Source organism: Macaca thibetana, chromosome 8 (assembly GCF_024542745.1).
Source record: "Macaca thibetana thibetana isolate TM-01 chromosome 8, ASM2454274v1, whole genome shotgun sequence".
NCBI lineage: Eukaryota > Metazoa > Chordata > Mammalia > Primates > Cercopithecidae > Macaca > Macaca thibetana.
The window spans coordinates 35866316-35886823 of NC_065585.1; the positions used below are offsets into that span (position 1 = coordinate 35866316).

The 20508-nt window shown below is 37.4% G+C and overlaps 2 protein-coding genes across 4 annotated transcripts in view; both read right to left on the minus strand.

Annotated features, from left to right (window-relative positions):
• Positions 1–4814, minus strand: part of PKHD1L1 (PKHD1 like 1) — a 167281-nt gene extending 162467 nt beyond the window's left edge. For all 3 annotated transcript variants that reach the window (XM_050801376.1, XM_050801375.1, XM_050801374.1), the window contains exons 1-2: positions 4641–4814; positions 2654–2743 (exon numbers count right to left, since the gene is read on the minus strand). In XM_050801376.1, the coding sequence (XP_050657333.1) occupies positions 2654–2743; positions 4641–4713 (163 nt within the window). In that variant the 5' untranslated portion in view covers positions 4714–4814. The remainder of the gene's footprint in view (positions 1–2653; positions 2744–4640) is intronic.
• The window catches only part of EBAG9 (estrogen receptor binding site associated antigen 9), a 1013262-nt gene that overhangs the window by 196476 nt on the left and 796278 nt on the right, over positions 1–20508 (minus strand). The window lies entirely within an intron of this gene.

Consider the following 20508-nt stretch of genomic DNA (forward strand, 5'->3'; position numbering starts at 1 on the left):
CGATTCTAAAAACAGAGAATCTATCAGACACAACCCTGGTGATTTTCATGAATATAGTCCCTCCAAATAAACTTTAAGTTCATTTATGTAGCTATAAAAGCTCTGGTGCATTTTGCAAATTCATTATCATTTTGTAGATATCATTCTGTATATATTATGGGCACCCAAAAGCCTATATTAAATAGCATCTATTAATTTATTTTAAACCACTTTATTGAGCTATGATTGACATATAAAAGCTATATATGTTTAATGTATACAACTTTCTGAGTTTGGATGTAAGTATATACCCATAAAACCATAACCACGCTGGGTGCAGTGGCTCACGCCTGTAATCCCAGCACTTTGGGAGGCTGAGGTAGGTGGATCACAAAGTCAGGAGTTTGAGACCAGCCTGACCAACATAGTGAAACCCCATCTCTACTAAAAATACAAAAAATTAGCTGGATGTGGTGGCAGGCACCTGTAATTCAAGGCTGAGGCAGAAGAATTGCTTGAACTCAGGAGGCGGAGGTTGTGGTGAGCCAAGATCGTGCCACTGTACTCCAGCCTGGGTGACAAGAGTGAAACTCCATCTCAAAAAAAAAAAAAAAAAAAAAAAAGTCACAACCACAGGCAAGGTCGTAAACAGACCGCTTGCCTCCAAAAGTTTCCTTCTGCCCTATTTATTTAAAAATGTTTTTTGATAAGAATATGCTACAAGATTTCCCCTCCTAGCAAACATTTAAGTGTACAATGCAGTATTGTTAACTATATGCTCTATGCTGTACAGTAGATCTCTAGGATTTATTCATTTTGCATAACTGAAATTTTGTACCCTTTGACCAATACCCCTCCTCCACTTCCTCTTCTCCCAGTTCCCAATGACCACTATTCTATTCGTTGCCTCTATAAGGCAGTATTCAGACTGAGCCTCTGAGAAAGAAATATGAGAACACATTTTTAGTCATCTATAATATGTAGTTAAGGCAGGGGGCTGTAAGACAAATCGGGAGGTGTAAGTATCTGCAATACCAAACACATTCAGAAACTGGTACTGATGAGAAAAGCAGAAATTTACCAAATGACACTCTGGGCTTTACAATTAAGAGTCCTCAGCCTAGTTGCCTCAGAACGTCCACACAAGAGAAAAGATTACATTTTATCTAGATTTAAAAGGATACCTTTCTAAAGAATAGAATGTTTTGTTTTTTTTTATGTCAGACTAGGGATGATCTGGGTCTATGGGCTTAAATTCAAGCCATAGTTCCTAGATCAGAAAATGTTCAGGTCTGGAAACAGAAGAAAATGGCTGGGTGTTTTCCTTTTTTTTCTTCTTCTTCTTTGAGATGGAGTCTCACTCTCTCACCAGGCTGGAGTGCGATCTCAGCTCACTGCAACCTCTGCCTCCTGGGTTTAAGCGATTCTCCTGCCTCAGCCTCCTGGGTAGCTGCAACTACAGGCGTGCACCACCACGTCCAGCTAATTTTTGTATTTTTAGTAGAGACTGGGTTATACCATGTTGGCCACAATGGTCTCGGTCTCCTGACCTCGTGATCCGCCCACCTCGGCCTCCGAAAGTGCTGCAATTACAGGTGTGAGCCACCGCTCCCAGCCCTTCTTCTTTCTTAATGTGAGCATTTCTCTCGTGGCATTTGAATTTCTGTTTAAAACCCAATAACTTTCAAGCATACCATCTTATCAGCAATTTACAATATAAGAAACATATGGTTAAAGCCATCTTTAAAATAATCTTTAACAATTACATTGTTCATGGGTCTTAACTCTAAAAAGTAACATTTTAATCCAAAATATATTGTTTATAATGTGGAAGCATAAACCATTTTAAGCATATCATTGAGAGACTGAATTCTGCAGAAATCAGAAACATTAAAAGACATTACATTATATGACAAAATAATTAAATATCTCCATTAACTATAAAAACTTTTCATTTCTTGAAGACCAAATAATAGATTTTGCTAATATTTTTAAATGTTTCTTATTGTTAAAAAATTCCTAAGTATCTGAATACTGGTATCATTTATATTGCAAAGGTCTTATGGCTGAAGGAAACACATATTTCTATTTAACCCTTGGAAAAGCTATGCATTAAATATATTTACTGATTGCCTTCTATGTTTCATCCTAAGACCAGGCAAGAAGAAGGGGAACCACATATGGTACTCAAACCTTTATGAAGCCTGAGGTTAGGTGGCAGGAGAAGGAATCTAAAGTTTTGTTTTCTATTGCCTTTCCTCTTTCATTAACATACTATTTCTCTATTATACTCTCTTATCAATATTCTACCCAACACCCACAAATGTTTTATTTAATCTTAAAATAAATTAAATGTCATTAGACCCATGAAGAATAAAGCAAATAATTGCTGACTTGGGTTAATTGCATTCCTTTTAGTTCAGTCATTAATCCAGATCCTGATGTTAAGCAAGCCAGTATAATAAGAATTCAGATGATCAAGTTGATAAACACTCTTGTGGATTTCACTAGCTATCAAAGAGGATAGAATTTTACCACTCTGGCCAAGTGAAGAAACAACTCCAGTGGTGTTTGTTTGTTTGTTTAACCATAAAACTGTAAATATGAAATAGTCTTGAAAATACCTCAAACTTGGCAAAAAAAAAAAAAAAAAAAAAAAAAAAAGCAACCATACCTTCTCCTCTTATAGTCAGCCTTGTTGCTCCATTTATGCTGCCATATTTAGGTATTATTTCTGTGACTTTGGGGATTATTTGAGAGCCATCTGAAAAATATTAAAATATAGTAGAGGTAAAATCACCAAGTTCTTCATTTCAGTTATCAACATTTGTAACACATACCACAAGGTTGCAAGGAAAACATCGTGAAGTTTACAGGACTGAAAGTAAAATTCACCCAGGTTTTATTTTTGGCTCTGCCAATGACTTGACAGAGTCATTAACTTAGTTAACACCCACTGGCTTTGTGCAAAGCACTATCTTAGGTGCTACCAAGAGCAAAACTAACACGTGATCATTTTTATCACTTACCTATCATATTATAAAACACGTATTAAATCCTTAATTTCATGTAGTGTTCTGCTAACTGCAGATCTATAACTATGCTTAACAGCTCACGTAACAGCAGACACCAAGAAGATATAGGTCATTATAAGAGCACAGAAGAAATGTAATGCTAGGTAGGTTGAAAGACTAGACCAGGTACAAAGAGAAATGTTGGTTTTGAGAAGAAATTGTTTTCCGTGAGGGAGTGTGGCTTCAGGAAAGATAATTTCTGGGATCCTTCTAGTCTCCTGATGATAGTGAGTTCTTAATATAAAGGTCACTAATTCATTCAACAAACTGTGTTAGCTTCCTAGAAATACGGAAATGTGTAACAGTCCTAACTTTCCAAGGGCCTAGGTTAGACAGTACCAACAGACAGAGGAGAGCATAGAGGCTATGGGTGACTCAAGGAGCATTTCACCCACACTGCTTGTGTTGCACTGGCTTCTACAAAGAAGACATGCCCTTTCCACATTTTTGAGGGCAAATATGAATTAGACTGGGCCCATCGTCAGAAAGATAAAGATAGCTCTAGATAGAGGGAACTGCCTGGGCAAACAGGGTTATGTGAGCTGCTTCTTTGGAGTACTGCAAATAATTCTTTAAAACAACTCAAAGCTACATAGTGGATAGAGGTGTTTATTTTCTGCTTACACTGTACAGATCTAGTAATTACTGGAATCCCGAAAGAAATGTTCACAGTAGGTAGAAAAATTTAAGTGATGATACAAAGAAAGGCCACAGAAATTATTAATTTCTCGAAATGGATGTATACAAAAAGGCTAAGGGAATTATGATTGGCTTGTTCGGTTCTGTCTTAAAAAGATTTACAGTGGACTTCACCTATAGTAGCAAAAGCTCTCTAACATAAAGGAGACCAGTTCCAAGGCCCCAGACCCAGTGCCTCTGTACTTCGGTTCTGTTTTTGCCAAGAGCTCCAAGGTGTTCTTGCTCCCACACATTCATATCTCAGGGCAGCCCACAGCCAAGAGTAGGAAACTCCAGCGGGGCAGCTGGATCCTATCTCCAGACAGTGCTTCTGCTCGCCTATCTCAGGTTCATCCTCCTGTTATCTCCACAGACAACTCCAATTTCTTATCTTATCAGTCTCTTCCCAGAGCTCTTCTGGGTATTACTCTGAAGACACGGGGCAGCTGCCCCTAGAAATGACTGACACCTGCCACGAAGGCCCATCCCCGTCCTACTGGGGGTTGTTGCCCTTTCTTTTGTGAGAAAAGCGATCCAAGAAGAATGGAGAAAAAGGGACTCAGGTTGCCTCTTCCCAGTCCCCACTCCCCCGCCAAATTTCAGTCTCCTTTCACGTGTGTCACTTTGGGGGTGCAGGTGAGACATTTCATCATTCTAGTAGCAGCATTGGTGAGTTAAAGGCAATCTCTCGCAATCTCTTTCTCTGTGTCCTTGTCTCTGTCTCTCTGCGTGTGTCTGTGTTTGCTAGGCCTGCCATCCAGCTCCCCTGGTCCCCAGGATCGTCATGCAACCGCACGCACAGCCTCAGCCGGGTGCCAGGTGGTCCCGCCTCTTCCAGGACCCCGGGAGCACGGGTAGTGTCTACGCGGGCCTCTCCTGCTTGTCTCCCTAGCTTGCCCAAAGGGTTACCTGTGCTGGGATCCGCTGCACACAGGAGCAGTCCCCAGAGGCCCCAAATCCCCAGGAGCCACAGGTGTCCCATTGAAAAGCCAGTTCCGCGGAGCTGGTGCCCTCCACTCGCAGCTGGCGCTAGTGCTGGAGCTCGACTCTGGGGACTGCGACTCGCTGGCGCGTCCGCTTTGCCCCGGGAGCGCTGGGGAACTGGGCCGCCCTCCCATGGCCCGCCCCGCCCCGCCCCGCCCCGGCTGTCGGGCTGTGCCTCTGGGATTGACGCGCGCGCGGACACACACACACACACACACCCTAGAACCTTCGCGGGAGAACCAATCCGGCCCCGAGCCAGTCCATGATAATCAAACCTCCACTCTCAAACCCGGTTGCTGCCTTCCCAAGGCTGTTCCCATAGGTGGAAGGGCCTTACTCCTGTTTGGCGAAAGGAATCAATGGTCCTTGAGGTCTCCCTAGATCTCCTCTATTTTCTTTTTGGTTTTTTCTTTTTTCTTTCTTTCCCTGCATACTTTCATCTGCGTGTCTGCCTTAGTCATTAATCCTCCCCAGATGGGCCTATAAATCCACCTAATACACAAACCCCACGCGTTTTTACCCCTTCACATTCATATGAGATTGTGCTATCTCTTTAATTGACAATCATAATAGTTGTTGATTTCTCAGCCTATCCCAAACACGGCGCCTAGTACTTTATAGACAGTAGTTCCAATAGTTACCATCACGCCCATTTTTCTAAGCAGTAGACTGAGGCACAGAAATGTTAGGTGACTTGCCCAGGGACATACAGCTAAGTGCAGAGTGAGGACTCAAGCAGAGAGACTCCAGAGCCAGTTCTCTTATCCCCTCCACTGCCCTCAGTTCTGTAGACTGAGGGCCAGGGCTTACTGTTGGCTTGGAGGGAGGTCCAGCACTGCTGACCTGTTTCTGGAATGCCAGATAGCAGAGGAATGAAAAGCAGGTGTCTCTGACCTCCCTGGAGAAGGCAGTTTATTATTCCCCACTGAATGCTCCCTGGGGGCTCATTCCAAATCCTCTCACTGTTGTTAATATCCTAACCTCAGGATCTCTTGATTGCCCACCTCTCCCTACTCTTTAAAAGGTGAGAAGGGGCTGGACACAGTGGCTCACACCTGTAATTCCACCACTTTGGGAGGCCGAGGTGGGAGGATCACTTGAGGTCAAGAGTTCGAGACCAGACTGGCTGACATGGTGAAACCCCATCTCTACTAAAAATACAAAAATTAGCCAGATGGTGTGGCACATGCCTTGTAATCCCAGCTACTTGGGAGGTTGAGGTAGGAGAATTGCTTGAACCCAGGAGGCAGAGGTTGCAGTGAGCCGACATCGCACCCTTGAACTATAGCCTGGGCGACATAGTGAGACTCTGTCTCAAAAACAAACAACAAAAAAAGGTGAGAAGCTCCACCCACCTAGTTTGCAGTTTCTACATTTAAAAATGTTATGTGTTTTTAAAGATATTAAAAGATTATTACCCAAATAGCAATACATAAGCTTCTATTGGATCCTGGTGTGTAATAATAATGATAATGATAAAACTATGAAGGACGTTTGCAAAACAAATTAGGGAAAGTGAATATGGATTAAGTAACAAGTATTGAAAGATATTACAGAAGTGTTCATTTCATTAGGTATAATAGTGGTATCATACTTTAGTCAAAGTGTGGTTTCAAGTGATGGAATCGCATGATGAGGTATTTGGGGTTGTAGTGTCTTTATGTCTGGAATGTACTTCAAAATAGTTTTGCTGAAAAAAAAAGCTGGCAAATTTTAAACAATGTTTGAATTTAAGTGTAGGTATGATCCTTTGCACATTTTTATTAGTTTAAAAATTTTTATAAGTAGAAATTTTTAAATTTTCTTTCTTTCTCTTTCTTTCCTTCCTTCCTGCTTTCATTCATTCTTTCTTTCCCGCCCTCCCTCCCTCCCTCCCTTCCTCCCCCCCTTCCTTCCCTCCTTCCTTTCTTTTTGTTCCTCTCTTTCGGAAAGAAGTATTTTTCTTCCATGACATGGTCAATCCCCTCTTTGAACTCTTGGTGAAAACTGATTATTATTCTAACAATATCCCCCTTATCTCACTTCTAATTAAATCACTCTCCCCATTCTCCTCTTTTCCTAGAAAGATATACAGTATTTATTACTAAAAAACTAAACACAAACCAAAAATCCTTTCTTCTCTTCTTAATTGAGGCAAACTCTCTAGTTTACTTGTTATTAAACTTCTTGAAAAAGCTGCCTATTTTAGTAAACTCCTTGTTCAAGGTCACTGTCCAACTACTCATTCATCTATTGTACAAGGACATCTGTGTTCCAGGGTCTGTTCTAAGTACTTACTGGGGGATGGAGGAAAGGTAGAGGTTGGGAGTAAGGTTGACAGATAAAATACAGGCCACCCAGGTAAATTTGAATTTAAGATAAGTTACAAATTTTTTTTTCCAGTTTTAAGTATGTCCAAGCAAGATTTAGGACATATGTATACTAAAAATTGTTCAGAGTTTATCTGAAATCCAAATTTAACTCAGTTTTCCATGTTTTTGTTTACTAAATCTGACAACTCTAATTGGGAAGGAAGAGAGAAGAAATAGAAGAAAGAATCCTAAAATAAGTAAAGTTAGGCCCTTATTCTTGAGGAGTTTATATCTGTCCAGTGGGGTTAAGAAAATAATTTTCAGCCTGGGCAACAAGGCGAGACCCCTCATCTCTAAAAAAATTAAATATAAATAAATGATTTTTTAAAATTAGTCATGCATGGTGGTGCACGCCTGTAGTCCCAGAAACTCAAGAGGCTGAGGTGAGCAGATCACTTGAGTCTGAGAGGTCGAAGCTGCACTGGGCCATGATGGCACCATTGCACTTCAGCCTGAGAGACAAAGACTGACTTTGTGTCCAAAAAAAAAAAAAAAAAAAAAAAAGAAAGAAAGAAAGAAAGAAAGAAAGAAAGAAGGAAAGAAAGAAAAAAAGAACCGAAAAATAAAAGTAAATAATTTTGTTATCTAGTTATATTCATCTCATAAATTTTTGGAATCTCTCTCCAAGTCATCAGCTACTGAAAATTGTGCCTATAAAGGTAAAGTATGTAACAGTATATACTTCACCATGGTAACAGTCCATGGCCTGGGGGTCGGGAATCCTAACCATATTATACACTGGAGTTGTAATTTTTAATGAGAAACCATTAAATTAGACAGACTTTCCTCTAGATAGAATTCATATAATTTATGACAAAGAGAAAAACTTGTCTAAATATCGAGTGTATAATAAAGCACTTCAGATTTTTTATGTTGACTTCCGTTTTGCCAAACTTTTAAAAGATTTTTTTCACCAAATTTTTAGATAGTATATCAACCAGCAAATGACATGCAACATTCAAAATATAATATGGCTACTTTTATTGTGTCCTATTTTATTTTTTGACTTAACACATACTAATTGCATGGTTCATTATACTAGTTTCTTTCAGATAGCTTCACTTTCTTTCACACTTAGTCTTCTTAGAATAAGTTAAGTATATATAAAATATGTATTAGGTATACATATTATATACATACATATGTATTCAATATTATATGAATATGTAATTTTTTTCTAGGTGTATTACCATTAGTCACTCATATTAAGCAATCATATTAAAGCTGATAAATACTGTTATTAAACCGCAGTCATCCAAGTCGGCAAATTTAGCAAATTAGTCATTCAGCAAAATGATCATTGGACTAATTAGCTTCAGGAAAGTTGATTTCTGGTAAATTAGCCTTCTTTCTTGTCTTATAATGTCTTAAAAAAAAAGCCCATAATTTGCATATATAAATTTTTAATAAACTTTTGTTGAATGAATGAACATCTTTAATTGATTTTTCCCTTTAAGTAGTGCTTATTTATATGATAAATAAATGTCCTAAAAAAGATCACACCAGTGAGAATTTTGGTCTTAAAATAATTGGATGGGATAGTGTTATTATTAAAATAATTGGATGGGATAGTGTCCCAATAAATAATTGTAACTAGATGGAAATTCATATAACCAAAAGGTCAACTTGGAACCAGAAAAAGCAGTTATGGAGTTGATGTAATTTATGATTTAAATAGTGTCCATTTTTACAATCTTCAAACCTGTCTTGCAACACAGACTCATCATGGAAATGAGAAAACATGAAAGTAGAATCCTAATCATTAAACCCCGTGTTTCTTTTGTAGGTTTTCAAAAATCTAGCTCTAACAAAACCCTGCCTAAAGGGCCAGGATAGTGGGTGTGACCTGTGCCATCTCATAGGGCCCATACTCGGTTTAATACTTTGCTGTCATCTTGAGATTCTTAATATTTTTGAACAAGGGACTTCCCGTTTTCATTTTGCATGAGACCTCACAAATTATGTAGCCTGTTCTACTGGCTCATATGGTGAAAAAAGAGACTGCTTTTAAACATATTGGTCCCTTGACTTAAAAACAATAAGAAAATGATAAGGGATTGATAGAAACTCTTGCAGAACTAGAGGGAATAAGGAATTTAATTGTGAATGTATCACTCAATTCAGGGCCTAATTTCAAAACTAGACCTATTAGTGAAAGATGGTGAACAAAATGAGGTACTTGGAAAACAATAGTATGCCTTTAACATATGTTCAGAATTCTAGGCATTAAGAAAATGGCAGTGATTAAGGAAACTCCCCGCCCTCGTGGAGCTTACATTCTTGGTGGAGATAGATAATAAACACAAAAATTAGTGAAATATATAGCATGTTCAAAACTAATAGATGCTAGACAGAAAATACTAACACAAGGAAGACAACAAACAATGTAACCTTGTTGCTTAATGTCAGGAAGGAGATGGAAGGTTTTTAATTGCTTAAGTGTGCAAATACGGGACGGTTCAAATAAAAATCATTAACTCTCCATTGACAAATTTGCATGGAGCTACATGGCCCAGGTAATGTCGAACATATTTGACTTTTGAGACAATTACTGGAGCGTGTTAAAGTCATTCATTACTGCTAACGTGTTGTGCAGTAACAAAGGTTTTACAAAGTTTGGTACCTTCTGTAAGTGTCAATATTTCCTTCATTTACTTTTTTATTTCCTTCAAATTCCTTTTTGTATTTGGTGTGTCATAAAATGGGTATTTGTGATTACTCCTTCATGAATATAGTGTGTATTTTAAAAATAACTGTGAGAAAATTATGAATATCAGAAATGAGAATGATTATTTGTAGTAAGGCACAGACACAAAAAGTCATGAAATTCCATGCTCGAAACTATTCACTCTCCTAGAAGAGCATGGCTTCTGGACTCCTGCTGAAACCTTGTATCTACTTGAGGGTTAAAGTAATAAAAAGTGTTAAAAAAATGAACAAATTGAAAAAAAAAAACTTGTCTTATTTCACTTGTCTTACAAATTTCTTGAATATCCTATAATTTGCTTAATTGACAGCCAAATTACTTGTTTCTATGACATTTATCAAATTGCTTAAAAGCCTTAAGGCTTGTAATATAGAGTTTCAAAATGTCACTTGAATCGAATGTTTTATTTTATCATTATTTCTTATACATTTGACAGAACCTATTTCAGTTTACATTGAAGAGAAGAATGATGATGAAGACTGGGTTACAGTTTCACTTGCATAAATGTGGTGGGACACCAAGGCCACAGTGTCCTTATTTATAAAATGTCTTGGCTTGGGAGGCCGAGACGGGCGCATCACAAGGTCAGGAGATGGAGACCATCCTGGCTGACACAGTGAAACCCCGTCTCTACTAAAAAATACAAAAAATAAAATAAAATAAAATAAAATAAAATAAAATACAATGTCTTGCCAATAGTAGATTTTTGTTATGCAAGAACAATCTCAAGGTGTAAAAGCTAGGACACTTTGAAAACATGAATTCTCCATTTAGTAAAATTCTTTTACTTAAGATCCTATAAAGTTGGAGAGACTTCAGTTCAGTCATGTGCACTGGAGATGCTCAAGCTGGTTTTTGCCCAGAAATAGAGGAGAAATCTAGAAGAGGTGCTTGATACAGTGTGTTGATACATTCTAGAATTATTGAAATACCTTACTATTAAAATGAGCCATCAAAGGATTGATGCTCTCACCATTGCCCTTCAGTATTGCATCTGACAAAATTCTGATTTTGTGAGTCTCTTTTGGAGGCTAACAAGGCTGGTGACATTTTGGGAAAGGTAAAAAATTCTTTTATTGTTCTGCTTTGTTTTATATTCTTCTTCCAAATAAAACATTGATTGGAAAAATTAAAGCATTATATACTCTTAATTGGTTCTAACAATGCTTTTCAATACATCTGGTATTGTTACCTTAGTAATAATGAAAGCACCTCATGCTGTCATTACTTGTTTTTTACATAGACATGCAATAGGAATAAAGGCTGTTTTTACAATCCTGAGAGAAGCTTTGTCACCAAACATAGAAGTCATTGACATTATTTAAAGTACCCTCTGAATTATTGCATGTTTTAAAAAATGATCAAGAAATAGGGCAACCAAAATATAAAGTACATTTTATCAAATAGAAGTTCACTGATTTCCAAGGGTGCAGGAGTTATTTATTTATTACGTGTGAGTGTGTGCGTGTGTGGTGAGAACACTTGAACTCTTTCTTATCGATTTCCAAGTATACAATATGTTGCTATGAACTGTAGTCACCATGTTGTACAATAGATCTCTTGAAATTATTCCTCTGGTCTAACTGAAATGTCATATCTATTGACCAACATCTCCCAAAGCCCCTCACCTCCAACTTCTGGTAACCAACATTCTACTCTCTGTTTCCATGAGTTCGACCTTTTTGCATTCCACATATAAGTGATATCATGCAATATTTCTCTTTCTGTGCCTGGCTTATTTCACTTAACATAATGTCCTCCACGTTCATCCCTGTTGTTGCAAATCACAGTTTTTTACTATTTTTAATGGCTGAAAAAGTATTCCCTTTTGTATACATACCATATTTTCTTCATTCATTTACTGATGTACACTTACATTAATTCTGTATCTTGGCTATTGTGAATAATGCTGCAATGCACATGGGAGTTCAGATGTATCTTAGAAATCCTTATTTCAATTCCTTTGAATACTTACCCAGAAGTAGGATTTCTGGATCATATGATAGTTCCATTTTTAATTTTTTGAGGAACTTCCATACCATTTTCCTTAATGGCTGTACTGAATTACATTGCTACTAACAGTGCACCAGGATTCCTTTTACTCCAGATTCTTGTTAACAGTTGTTATCTTTTATCTTTTTTATTATAGCCATTCTCACAAGTGTGAGGTAATATGTAATTGTGGTTTTATTTGCATTTCCCTGATGATTAGTGATGTTTTTACTGCAGCTCAGACTCTGAGTTCTTGGCTCTCAAGTAAGTAGAAATGAACACCAGGCCAAACAGAAATTTTTCTTAGGCAAGATTTTAATAGGCTTCCAGCTCACACAAAGCAAAGGAGAAATGTACAGAAAACGGATCTCAGTGCCAGCTCCCCAAAAGGCTTGGCTGTTGTCATTCTAAGGGAGCTAAGGTGAGAAAAGGAGCTATGTGTAGGCATATAGAGGCAGGAAACTTTTAGCACCTGCCCAGTTTGATAACATATTTCTTCATGTGTCGTATGTCTCATTAGCATGTCAAATCCCCACCCCTGGGTGTGATTTTCAGTATTATAATGAGATTATAACAAGGAAAAACTTCATGAAAGGTCAGTGCTGGAATTCATTCATCTTATCTTCAGTTGGCTGAATCTGGTCTGTTTATTACTGGGAATGCCAGAGTCTCACTTCAGGAACCATGGAGGACATCGCTGAAATGTCTTTCTATATAAATGGTCAGTTTCTTTTTATACAAATGGTCAGTTTCTTCTTTTTATGGTTAGGGATTCAGCCAGGACAGCTAAGTTAGGAGGAGGCAGCTTTCTACTCCCTGACTTGGGTCAGCTTGTTAAGGGAGGCAAGAAGGTAGGGCAGGGAAATGCCTGGACATTTGAGGTCTATGGAGTGGCGGTGAGGGGGTCTTGGTTACTGTGTCTCTTAACTGCCAGGACCGAGTTTCTTTCCTATACTGGCTCAATGTTGACCACCTTGCTGTATACCTGTTGGCCGTTTGTATATCTTCTTTGCGGAAATGTCCACTTAAGTCCTTTGTTATTTTTAATCTGGTTATTTGTTTTCTTACTGTTGAGTTATAAGAGTTCCATATATATTTTGGATATTAACCCCTTATCAGATATATGGTTTGCAAATATATTCTTCAACTTAATAGACAGTCTCTCCACTCTGTTGATGTTTCCTTTGCTGTGAAGAAGCTTTTTAGCTTGATGTTAGCCCATTTGTCTATTTTTTTTCTGTTGCCTGTGCTTTTAGAATTATATCCAAAAAAAAAAAAAAAAAAAAAGTATTGCCCACACCAATGTCATGAAGCTTTTCCCCAATATTTTTTTTCTAGTGGTTTTATGGTTTCAGGTCTTACATTTAAATCTTTATTGTAGTCGATTTTGGTTTATGGTATGAGATGAAGGCCTAATTGGATTCACCTGCTTGTGGATATCCAGTTTTCCCAGCCCTATTTTTGGAAGACACTGCCCTTTCTCATCATGTGTTCTTGGCATTTTTGTTGAAAATCTATTGATCACAAAAATGTGAATTCATTTTGGGGGTGAGGGGTACGATTTAAGAGCTTGTTTAAGGGCAACTACTTAATTTTTCTTAAAGAAAAGAAATTCTGCATTCAGAATACTTCAAAAAAAATCTATTGATGCATGGGTTGGCTTATCTGGCAATTATTTTTAGCCACATGGATGGGCTAAAATTTTCAAGTTCATTAGGCTTTCTACTTTAAATAATATTATAATCTTTCCAGAATATGTAGCTTATTTGGAAGATCAAAATAGAAACTGACATCCTTGCCAAACTCTGAAATGTTTTACCCCTAGCTAACTATCCATTTCTTTGAAAACAGACATCTATAAATATCTGGAAACTGTTTAGTAGCCTTTTGGAAGTTACTTCTATCTTAATTGTATTAAAGTTGAACCATGGATCCAGAATCCTTTCCTTTCTGATATAAACTGTATTGAAAGCATTGTCCTAGTCTATAATCTTTGCTCTTAGGCTCAAAAACATTATAGGTAGGATTTAACTCAAAAAATCTTTGAGGATTCTAATATCTTTTGAGGCAAGCTTATCTTGGCCTTGTAAAATGAGCTTAAAAAACTTTAATTTAATGCTATGATCTAAATGTTTGTATCCTCCCTAAATTTATGTGTTGAAAGTGATGGTATACCAAAGTTATGCTGTTAGGAGGTGGGGGCTCTTGAAAGGTGATTATGTCATGGAAAGCCCTCATGAATGGGATTAGTGTCCTTATGAAATAGGCTCAAAGGAACTCATTCACGCCTGCCACCATGTGAGGATGCAGTGGAAAGACTCTTTCTATGAACCAGAAGATGGCATTCATCAGACACTAAATCACTGGCACCTTGATCACCAACTTCCCAGCCTTCAGAACTGTAAGAAACAAATTCCTGTTTGTAAGTAATAAATTTCTGTTATTTATAAACCACCCAGTCTGTGCTATTTTGTTATAGCAGCCCAAATGAACTAAAACATCCTTTTTGCTACACACACACACACACACCTTAACTAATCAAGAGTTTCAATACTTATAAACCTTAAAACAAAAAATTTGAAATTGACAACATATCCTGCATAACAATAACAAGCATGTTGTCCTGTCAATCACAACCCCACAGTGTAATGTTCTTATCCAAGTTAAGAAACAACTTTACCCTGATTTTTAAGAATAAGGTAAAATTTTAAAGTTACTTGTATATAAAATATATTGTCTTATTTTTGTGTTGATAAAAATGGACATCATGCATTTATTTTGAAATATTTGATAACTATAATTTTAATATAATTTGTTTCCTATATAATTCTACAAATTTTATTTGGTGTACTTAAACTTAATATTCTGAGAAAGAGTTCATAGCCTTCACTTGACTTCCAAAGGGACTCAGAAAAGGTTAGGGACACCTGATTTAGGCAGAGGGTAAAGATACAAAAGAAAATGGGTCACAAGATTAGGATTTTGGAAACTCCAACAGTTAGAGGTCTAGCAGAAGAGAGGTTAGCAAATAAGACTGAGAGACAGCAGCCATGGGTGAGAGGGAAAGTAGAACACTGTTGCAGTACAGAAATTAAGAGGAGAACACACCTGAAGATGTAGAATCATCACTTGTTATAAATGCTTTTGGGAGGTTGAAGAAGGTACTAATCTCTCTGGACATAGATTCAGTGAAATGGTGATTTCCATAAGCCCAAATTGAGTGAGTTGAGAGGGAGGTGAAGAAGTAGAGACAATCCAATTAAAAAGTTTTGCTTATAATGGCAGCAGAGGAATAGGGCTGTTCCTAGAGGGAGATATGTGATCAAGACATGGTTTTTACAAAAGATTGTAGTTACCAGGCCAAGTGACTATGCTGCTATGGCTGATGTGGCAGAGGGGTAAAATACCAATGGAAAAGAGGGAGGGACAACTGTAAGAGAGAGATCATTGAGAAGAAGGGAGGTGCTGGAATCCAGGGGACAAGTGGAGGCAAGGTTAAATGTATGGGTCCAGATTCAGGAAGGCTGGTAAATTTGGTGATGGGATGATGCCAGGTTCTTGTCTGATTGCTGCTGTTTCCTTGATAAACATGAGGCTGGGGAGAAGTGCGAAACAGGCATTTTGGTGAGTTGGAAAGTGTATACCCTAGGAAAGTGTACTGGAGTTCCTGGGCAGGAAAAAAGTGTTCATTTGAGTTTGTGACCATTATTTCTTTTCAAACCATGTTCATGGCTTAGACTACCTAATGCTGTTAAACTATCCATACTACTCAAAGGAATATACATATTCCATGCAATCCCACTAAAATGTCAATAATATTTTTCACAGAAACAGAAAAAGCAATACTTAAATTCAAAAGGTACCACAGAAGACCTGAGAAGCCAAAGCAAACTTGACCAAAAAGAACAAAGCAGAAGTCATAACTTTTCCTGGTTTCAAATAATTTTATAAAGCTATAACAAATAGAGTAATCAAAAAAGCATCATACTTCGGGAGGCTAAGGTGGAAGGAACACTTGAGCCCAGGAGTTTGAGATCAGCCTGAGCAACATATTGAGACCTGAGATCCCAACTCTACAAAAAAAGTTTTTTTGTAAATTAGCCAGGTGTAGTGCCACATGCCTTAGTCCCAGCTACTTGTGAGGCTGAGGTGGGAGTATCACTTGAGCCTGAGAGGTTGAGGCTGCAGTAAACCATGATCATGTCACTGCACTACAGCCTGGGTGACAGAGGTAGATCCTGTCTCCAAAAAAAAAAAAAACAAAAAAAAAAAAAAAAAAAGTCATTCTGGCATAAAAAGACGTGAGCCAATGGAACAGAATAGAGACCCCAAAATAAACCCGTGCATGTACAGTCAACTAATTTTTGACAAAAATGCCAAGAATATAAAATGGAAAATAACAGTCTTTTCAATAAATTATGTTAGCCAAACTGGATGTGCACATGAAAAAAGAAAAAAACTGTTTAATCCATATATCATAAGTACCAGGAAATCAACTCAAAAATTGATTAAACACTCAAAGACATGAACCAGTAAAACTGGAAGAAAACAGGGAAAAGGCTCCTTGACTTTGGTCTTGGCAATGAGTTTTTGGATATGATGCCAAAACACAGGCAAAAATAAACAAGCAAGATTACATCAAATTAAAAAGCTTTCTTGCAGCAAAGAAAGCAATCCCGAGTGAAATGGCAATCTATAGAATGAAAGAATATGTTTTTGCCAGGTGCAGTGGCTCACGCCTGTAATCCCAGCCCTTTGGGAGGCTGAGGCAGGCAGATCATGAGGTCAAGAGATCGAGACCATCCTGGCTAACACAGTGAAACCCCGTCTTTACCAAAAACACAAAAAAGTAGCCAGGCGTGGTGGCGGGGGCCTGTAGTCCTAGCTACTCAGGAGGCTGAGGCTGGAGAATGGCGTGAACCCGGGAGATGGAGCTTGCAGTCCACTGCACTCAGCCTGGGTGACAGAGCGAGACTATGTCTCAAAAAAAAAAAAAAAAAAAAAGTTTTCAAACCATGTATTTGATAAGAGATTAATATTCACAATACTAGGAACTCCTACAACTCATAACAAAAAACAAACAACAAACGAATCCAATTAAAAAATAGACAAAGGACCCAATAAATATTTCTCTAAAGAAGAAGACATACCAGTGGCTAAAAGCTATGTGATGAGGTGCTCAACATCACCAATCAGGGATATGCAAATCAAAATCACCATTTCACCTCACAACTTTTAGAATGACTATTATCAAACAGTCAAAAGATAAATGTTGGCAAGAATGTGGAGAAAAGGAAACCCTGATACATTGTTGGTTTATATGTAAATTAGTACAGCCATGATGAAAAACTGTATAAAGATTCTTCAAAATGTTAAAAAATAGAACCATCATATAATCCAGCAATTCCGCCTCTGGGTATATATACAAAGGAATTGAAATCAGAATTTTATTTTTTTGAGACAAGGTCTCATCTGTCACCCATGCTTGAGTGTAGTGATACAATCATGGCTCACTGCAGTCTTGACCTCATGAGCTCAAGCAATCCTTCCACCTCAGCCTCCCAATTAGTTGGGACTATAGGCGTGTGCCACCACACCCAGCTAGTTTTTGAATTTCTTGTAGAGATGGGATTTTGTTATATTGCCTAGGCTAGTCTAGAGCTCCTGGGCTCAAGCGTTCTGCCCACCTTCGCCTCCCAAAGTGCTGGGATTACAGGCATGAGCCACTGCACCCAGCCAGGATCTTCAATATGTGTCTGCCCCTTCTGTCCATTAAAGTATCATTCACTGTAATCAAGATATGGAATTACCCTAAGTGTCCATCGATGGATAAATGAAGAAAGAAAATGTAATACACACCTCCACATTCATCTATCCACCCTCCTCCACACGAGAATTATTCAGTCTGAGAAACGAGAGAAATCATGCCATTTGTGAAAACATGAATGGACCTAAAGGATACAATGTTTAAGTGAAAAAAGCCAAACACAGAAAGACAAATACTGTATGATCTCACCTATATGTGGAATCTAAAATAGTCAAACTGATAGAAGCAGACAGTAGAGTGATTGTCAGGGGCTGGGGTGATGGGGAACAAGAAGATGATGGTAAAAGCATACCAAGTTTCAGTTAGTAAATTCTAGAGATCTATTATGCAGCACAGTGCCTGTAGCTAACAATACCATATTGTATACTTAAAATTTTCTAAACGGATAGATCTTATGTTAAGTGTTCTTACTACATACAAGCACTCACATACACACACACACACAAACAATAATGAAGGGTGGGGGGAGGAAAGTCTGGGAGATGCTGCATATGTCTATGACCTTGATGGTAGTGATGGTTTCACAGGTATATACTTATCCCCAAACTCATTGAGACATATGCATTAAATAAGTATAGCTTTTTACATGTCAATCATACCTCAATAAAGTGGTTTTTGAAAACATAGAAAATAAAGGCAAGTTACATATATAATATAAAACATTTATCCAAAGATATAAAAGGAATGCTGACATATAGTATTATTGTTCCATACATATTAAATGTACCCAAACCAGAAAATATTTTTATGTAATATTTTATTCATTTTTAAAATGAAGCAAAAAATCACACTTGTATTTTGAAAAATTTTAAACTTATTTACAATAAGTAGGTATATAAACTTCTATTGGATTCACATTTTAAATCTTTATGTCCATATATATAATTTTTTTCTGTTCATTTTTCTATTCATAGTCTATTCATATAGTACCAGTTTTTGCTATTAAAACATTTGAGAGTTAGTTACAATGTGGCACTTCATCCTTAAATACTTCAAGATGAAACAGGATCATTCTTCACAAATACAAGTGTAAGACTCAAGAAATTTAACACTGAAACTACAGTCCATGCTTACAGTTTTCCAAATGTCCAAATAACATTTTAGTTGGTTGCGTTTTGTTTATTTATCAAGGATAACACATTGTTTTAAACTTTAATATATCTTTCTTTTAATCTAGCACAAACCCTGCCTTTGCTTTTACTTTTCTCTCTTTTTTTTTTTAGTGTTTCATTCCTTCATGACATTGACTTCTTTTTGAGAAATCCATGCCAATTGTTTTTTCACAATGTAGTGATTTTTATTTTAAAATGAGACTTATCGGAAGGGTTGTGTAATTTTCTTCAACAAAGTTCAGATAAACATGTGTATGCATGGACTAGGCTTTCAGAGTAGCGAGGTTTAGACAGGACTGTGTGTGGTTAGAAAACAGAGAGAAGTTAAGGTTAATAGTGAGGAGGTTCTAACGATAAACCGATCAATTTTAAGCTTAATAATGACGAAATTTAAGCTGGTAAGGAGGGAAGTGAGAGCATGCGGGGAGCAATGATAATGATAAAGGGGCGGTTCAATGGAGGTCTCAAAAAGTCTTCACAAAATGAAATAATTAGATCAAAAACACAGGAAATGCAACTAATCAGCAAATATGTCTGTTTACCTGGAAGTCCAATTTTTATGTAGGAGGTGAAATATGGGTGATAGACTCCACATACAAAATTATTTTATGAGTACCACTACTAGAAGAATAGTACAGCATATACACAAATCCACGTGTGTGCGTACGTGTGTATATACACATGGATTTGTAAAGTTCTTTACTATAACTTTGACTTTAGGTCACACCTTTGAAAGAAGCACCCATAATTCTTTTACTTGATTATATTGCCAGTATCCCTAGCAAATCTGAGATACATTGTTGAAAGGCAATTGTCACATGAACTCCCAAATGAGTAATGAAATTATTAACCACCTTAATGGTAGAACTGAGAAGAGAACCAGAGCACTCACTCACATACTGTCAGTAACTCAGCCCAACTGAATGCTCCTCAAATCAGACAATATATATCATTACTTAAATTACCTGCATATCAGGCAGGTATGGTTTAATAAACATTTCTATTTCCAGTATTCTACTCTGTAGCTCTTAGCCTAAGCAAAAGCCCAAGTTTGATATACATAGCTGTCTATGAGGGATAAATTATCAAGGGTGTGCCCTCAACAAAATATTTTAAGGTAAAAAGTTATACGGCAACTGAAAGCCATTTTTTATCATTTAATTCTAGTAATCCCAGGCACAAAGGCGAGGCATTAATGGATGTGATAAGCACTGACACCAACTCCTGTACTCAAAATTACTTAATGAACAACGCAGCACCAGGACTGCAGGTTCTACATGCCTTAGTTTATTGACGTTTTTTACCATTGTAATCAAAAGTCAACATTCATTCAGTGGCCACAGGGTTTTGGCATAATGTAAGGCTCTATTCATAGTGTGTGTGTGTGTTTTGATAAAGTGATGCAGATTTAAAAAGGAAAATATGAATATTATTACCTTTAAAAAAGGCGATTCCTCAAGGATCTAGAACTAGATGTACCATATGACCCAGCCATCCCATTACTGGGTATATACCCAAAGGATTATAAATCATGCTGCTATAAAGACACATGCACACGTATGTTTATTGCAGCACTATTCACAATAGCAAAGACTTGGAATCAACCCAAATGTCCATTAGTGACAGACTGGATTAAGAAAATGTGGCACATATACACCATGGAATACTATGCAGCCATAAAAAAGGATGAGTTTGAGTCCTTTGTAGGGACTTGGATGCAGCTGGAATCCATCATTCTTAGCAAACTATCACAAGAACAGAAAACCAAACACCGCATGTTCTCACTCATAGGTGGGAACTGAAC